The sequence below is a fragment of the Epinephelus moara genome, chromosome 19 (assembly GCF_006386435.1).
Source record: "Epinephelus moara isolate mb chromosome 19, YSFRI_EMoa_1.0, whole genome shotgun sequence".
Classification (NCBI taxonomy): domain Eukaryota; kingdom Metazoa; phylum Chordata; class Actinopteri; order Perciformes; family Serranidae; genus Epinephelus; species Epinephelus moara.
Window position 1 is genome coordinate 1,218,570 of NC_065524.1, and position 6,239 is coordinate 1,224,808.

The window sequence follows — 6,239 nt, forward strand, 5'->3', positions numbered from 1 at the left end:
CAGGGCATATTCGTCCATTTATGAATAAATATGGAGTGGAAACGCTCATGCATGTGCACCAAGTTCCTGTGTTGACATCCTGTCGCTAGGCTACATCTTCTTCTTCTTCTTCTTTTTCTTCTTCTTCTACTGTTTAATGGCGGTTGGCAAACAGCGAATTGGCCCATTACTGCCACCAACTGGTGGAGTGTGGATCAAAATGACTATTACTATTTGCGTTGGGTCCCGCCGGGTCCTATGTCAGAGTACAAAAGTTACCCGGGCCATGGCCCCCCTGGCCCCCCCGGTTCTGCGGTCTATGGCGCAACAGGCCAAAACACAAATTCAAAACATAAACATGATTTGCGGACCGTAAAACTTTTTTTTAAATGCGAATATTCTGGCTGTATTATTGTTGTCGGTGAGATCAGTATGTTATATCAACATTATTCCTTAGTCTCTGTGACATATTAGGAGGACTTTATGACTATTTGCTTTATATTTCTTACTTATAGCTCCTTTAAACTTAATCACAAAGATGTTTTAAATTACACTTTCGAAAAAAATATGAACAATGTTTTAAGGGTTATTTATATGAATTGCATTTTAGAGGTCAGGGTTGGGGACAGCTACTTCCCAATAGAAAGTACCCTATAAATGGTGATTTTGTATATATCTAGCTTATCACTTTTTCATTTAATGTCCTGGGTTTGAATATGTCATAGCATAATCTTTGTAAATATCTATGTCTGAATACTCAATTTCATTATTTTTGTTGTTTTTTGTTAAGGGACAGCACTTTGCATAAAATTGGTAGAATGCCCCGTCTGGACTCATACAAAAGTAATCCTCCTTAAGATCCACTAGAAGTGTGTGGTGGTGTATTTATCTGCAGAAACTCTGTCCTCTGTCTGCATTTTCTCATTTTGCTATGTTTTGGACATTGCTGGGCACAGGTGAGGTTGGGACATTATAAAAAGGTACCAGGTGCCAGTCAGAAAGCAGCACGCCTCTAAGAGGAAGCTATGAAATTTGACAGCCCTGAAAAAAATGCCTCACTATATTGTGAGGCAAAACGCCAAGTGGACCGACCTGGGGTTGGCTTTCTTTTTTACAGTTGATACTGTTTCTGTTGGCTTCATTACACCATAACCTCCAACGTGCACTGGGGCAGTTTGCAGCCAAGTGTGAAGCAGCTGGGATGAGAGTCAGCCCCTCCAAGTATGAAGCCATGGTTCTCTGTCAAAAATTGGTAGATTGCCCTCTCTGGATTGGGGAAGAGTACTGCCCCAAGGGAGGAAGTTTAAGTATCGCATGGTCTTCTTCACAAATATGGGTAAAATGGAGCATGAGATGTACAAGCGGTTTGGTGCGGCGTCTGCAGCGATGCGGGCACTACGCTCAACTGTCATGGTGAAGAGGGAGCTGAGCTGGAGGGCAAGGCTTTGGATTTATTGGTCCATCTACGTCCCAGCCCTCACCTATGGCCATGAGCTTTGGATAGTGACTGAAAGAATGAGATCGTAGATACAAGCGGCCAAAATGGGTTTCCTCCATAGGGTGTTTGGGATCAGCCTTAGGGATAGGATGAGGAGCTCAAACATCCAGAGGGAGCTTGGAATGGAGCCACTGCACCTTGACATCAAAAGTGGCCAGTTGAGGTGGTTTACTTTGGGCATCTGATGAGGATGCTTCCTGGGCACCTCCCATTAGAGGTGTTCTGGCATGGGTGCAGATCTCGGGGGGGAACGGTGGGGACATGCCCCCACCCAATTTCTGAAAAACACAAATTGTCCCCCCCGATTCTAAATAGCCTAAATGATTGAAATTGAACAAATGTATTTTCCGACTCCACATTCCCAATTCTAAAATAAATGAAAATTGTGGAACAAATATTTTTATAAATATATTTTCCAACATGATCAGTTAGTTTAACCAAGCTCAGTTAGGGGCTCATGTTCTGATAATTCAGATTCAGATTCAGATTCAGAATACTTTATTAATCCCCGGGGGGAAATTGTTTTTGTTCCAATGCTCCGTGCAAAGTAGAAATAGAAATACAGCATGAATGGAAACAAGAGATACAGATGAAGATATAAATAAAATACTAAAATAGACAATGAAATAAATAAAATAAAATATTAAGTAGACATTAAAATAAAATAAAATAAAATAAAATATTAAAGTAGACATTAGAATAAAATAGAATAAAATAGAATATTAAAGTAGACATTAACATAAATAAAATATTACAGTAGACAATAAAGTAAAATAAATAATAAAAACAGTAAAGTAGACAATCTGAAATATATACAATATACAATGAAATGGTTGTAGCATTATAAATGAAATAAGAATGAGTAATTATATTGTGTGATTTGTTTTATAAATAGCCAAATGAGTCCGATCATCAGAGGGAGGAGTTGTACAGTTTAATGGCCACAGGTAAGAATGACTTCCTGTGGCGCTCAGTGGTGCATTTAGGAGCAATCAGTCTCTGGCTGAAGGTGCTCCTCTGTTCGACCAGAGCGTTGTGGAGAGGGTGAGAGCCATGCTGAAGTATCGCCCGCACCTTTGACAGCATCCTCCTGTCTGACACTGCTGTCAAAGGGTCCAGCTCCACCCCCACAACGTCACTGGCCTTTCTGATCAGCTTGTTGAGTCTGTTGGCATCGGCTACTCTCAGTCTGCTGCCCCAGCACACCACAGCAAACAGAATAGCACTGGCCACCACAGACTCATAAAACATCCTCAGCATAGTCCGGCAGATGTTAAAGGAGCGGAGCCTCCTCAGAAAATAGAGGCGGCTCTGTCCCTTCTTGTAAAGGACTTCAGTGTTCTTAGTCCAGTCCAGTTTATTGTCTATGAACACACCCAGGTACTTGTAGTGTTCTACAATGTCCACGTTATGCCCCAGGATGGAAACTGGGGTCACTGGTGTCCTCGTTCTCCTCAGATCCACCACCAGCTCTTTTGTCTTTGTTGTGTTGAGCTGCAGGTGGTTCAGCTCACACCATGAGACAAAGTTATTCACCACAGCCCTGTATTCAGCCTCCTCACCCTTGCTGATACATCCAACTATAGCAGAGTCATCAGAAAACTTCTGAAGATGACAAGACTCTGTCTGGTAGCTGAAGTCCGTGGTGTAAAGGGTGAAGAGGAAAGGAGAGAGGACAGTACCTTGTGGGGCCCCGGTATTGCTGACCACTGTGTCTGACACACAGTGCCACAAGCGCACGTACTGTGGTCGGCCAGTGAGGTAATCCACAATCCAGGACACAAGGGGGGGGGGGACACATACCATATCCACATACAGTAGTCCCATATACTGGGAGAAAGGGAAGATGATGAGGAGAATTGGGAATCTGTGAGAGAGAGATAAGAACGTGAGTGGATATAACATGCCTGAGACCCTGAAACTATAAGTAGCATTAACTAACAGCAAAGCAGTGAAAAAGGGGGTGATGGCTGGCTCCATGTACTATTGGCTGTTTAAGAGAAATAAACAATAAAGGTAAGCATATGATTCTCTGTGTAGTGCTTTTTGAATGACTTGGTGATGGTGATGAGCCTCTATGAAATCGTGAAATATGCAAGCAATCTCAAGCGCTCCGTGGGCATGATTTGCACACGTGCAATTAACAAAAAGAATCACAACTGATTATGTCCCCCCCAAAGTTGTCATCAGATCTGCACCCATGTGTTCTGGGGAGACGTTAACGAAGTTGAATCATAGTGAGTAGTTCGCTTCTTGTTGCTAGTGAGGACCAGCCTACTTCTTTATAGTACACATTGGAAAAAGTGGAACTACAATTCCAGGAAGGCTATCCCAGAAGCATGTGGCAAGGTCTATAAATTTGACAGATTAAAAGCCCCCCTCAGCAGCACTGAGAGGCTCAGGAAGAGCCTCTATCCTCAGGACACATGGATCCCAGATGAAGACCCTGCCTAACATTACATTCTTATGATTTAATGTGACAAATTGATTTATTAATTGATGAGTAAATATCTATCACCTGTAATGAAATGTGGGGCACAGTGTTAAACTGTAGAATGGGCAGCATGAGAGTACATGATATTGCCATGTCAAGCATACATAAAGCTTTTTGTGTCATTGAGAGAAGAACGTACTTTACTGTTGTTAGGAAGAAACCTATTTTTATGTTCAGATTCTGTACCAGTTTTCCCCTGAGAAGACTACTATCTATATGAGGCTACTGCTAACCAAATTCCCAGGTATTTTTACCATTTGATAAGTTAAAATATAGGATCATTGTATGTATGGATGTAGGATAAAATCATAAAGTAAGTAAAACACATGTCTTATTAGCATTCAGCACAAGTTTGAGATTATGCAGAGATGTCTGAAGTACATTGAAGGCAGACTGTAGACATAGCTTGAGTTAGAGAAGATCCATATATATATATACAATACTGTCATCAGCATAGAAATGGATATTATAAGTTTGTCCAGGAGCAATAATGCCATTTATAGAGATCATTAATAATAATAAACCAAGAACAGAACCTTGTGGCATCTCCCTTTTAAATGAGGTTGACCTAAGATCATCAGGAGAGATCACATGTGTTCTAGTTGGCATATTAGGTGCTTAGTACTTTAACACTTACATTTATTTGGTGGCTTGTATAATTTTTGCCTCGTGAAGAACCTTCTTTACAGATCAGCTTTGTTTAGAGCTTGTTCTTTTTGTGACCCAAAATTTAATTTTGTGTTCTGTTATTGTGCAGTAATTTCTTCATGGCCCGCTACCTGGAGGAGAAAGACGTCCGGAACAAGGAAAAGGAGGAAAGTCGTTCACCCAGTGAGCATGAGGGAGTGTTGTCTTCTCCACTACCCCCACAGATGAAAGCCAAGAAAAGTATTGATAAAGGTAGGGAGTGACTAGTCATTCAGCAGTACTGCCTAATGTTTGGCATCAGTATTACAATTTCTCCGCTTCTAAAATCTTGCATCAGCAGCCAAAATCTGTACCTTAACATTCTTGTGTGTTTGCCTTACTTATTTATAGTTCTGCCTTGAATCGACGCGTAGGTTACGGCGTAGGCTCCACGTCGATTTGGAGCCTACGCCATGACCTATGACGTAGCCTGACATGCATCTCCCCAGAATTGTAACTATGCATCACAGAGACGCAGACCTCCTGTCTGTTGCTGTATACTGACACCATTTCCCTCAGGGGGCATGGAGCTTGTATTTACTTTTAGTGTGTGACTTATCCTTCAGGGATTTATACTTCGGGACTTATCCAGGTTTCATATGAGAAGAGGGAAAGTTCGCCGGCCGCTAGGCTAATCAATACAATGTAAAATGCCATAGGCTTGTGCTAATAACGTTAGCATGTATTTGTTTAAAAAACGTGTAACAGTTGAATATATGAAATGTGCCTTTAACATGATGTATACTGTGTCGCTTAACAGCAACGTCATCAAGCAGCGCTTGTTATGATTTCTGTCTGTTGAGAGCGCACCCAAACGCTGGTCGGACTACACCTATGTGCTCCCGCTTTCCTTTATGTCTCTCAACACAACAGTAATGGTTGTAAGTACGTGTGGCAACTATTGTGTTCATGTGTGGAATTGTAGTAGCCGTACAACCGGGCTTGGTAAGGTTGGAGTGTTTTAAGTGGACGTAAAAATAAATGACAAGCATTTGTGAAATCTCACACGTGTGTGAAAGTGAGTTTCTGCCTGTCCTCTAACTCCAAAGAGCTACACGGACCCAAAACCATTACAGACGTGTTTAGTACAGGGCAGTTGTTTTGTCAGTGAACCTTTTGAGTTGTAATGGAGCCAAACTGTGTGCGGTTACCTTTGTTTTTGTCATTGTCCCTAGTTTTACATGAGAAGAAGAAAAGATTGCTAGTTGCTAGGCTAATTTATACAATGTAAAATGCCATAGGCTTGTGCTAATAACGTTAGCATGTTGTATTTGTGGGGAAAATGTGTCCAGATTAACACTAGTGTTTGTCTGTGAATGCTGCGAGTTGTAGTGAAGCCAATTTGTGTACTTCTTTTTCAAATTAATTCTATTAAGCCATGTTTAATGTGTGTTTTGGGTGTGTTTTGAATCAACTAAACTTTTTTTTTTGAATAATATCTTTATTGAAGCCCTCCCTCCCAAACCAACCCATGCCAGTCATCACCCTCCCCATCCCTCCCCAGCTAATCTATTGCTTACCCCCCCCCCCCCCCAAAAAAAAAAAAAAAAAAAAAAAAAAAAAAAAAAAAAAAAAAGGAGA

General features: G+C 41.3%; 2 protein-coding genes across 3 annotated transcripts in view; one reads left to right on the top strand and one right to left on the bottom strand.

Moving 5' to 3' along the window:
* The window catches only part of eno4 (enolase 4), a 189,626-nt gene that overhangs the window by 71,563 nt on the left and 111,824 nt on the right, over nt 1-6,239 (top strand). The window contains exon 4 of the mRNA XM_050070837.1: nt 4,729-4,871. Coding sequence (XP_049926794.1) covers nt 4,729-4,871 — 143 coding nt within the window. The remainder of the gene's footprint in view (nt 1-4,728; nt 4,872-6,239) is intronic.
* LOC126406528 (uncharacterized) overlaps nt 1,954-6,239 on the bottom strand; it is a 16,327-nt gene continuing 12,041 nt past the window's right edge. For both annotated transcript variants that reach the window (XM_050070845.1, XM_050070846.1), the window contains one exon: nt 1,954-3,344. In XM_050070845.1, the coding sequence (XP_049926802.1) occupies nt 2,390-3,304 (915 nt within the window). In that variant the 5' untranslated portion in view covers nt 3,305-3,344 and the 3' untranslated portion in view covers nt 1,954-2,389. The remainder of the gene's footprint in view (nt 3,345-6,239) is intronic.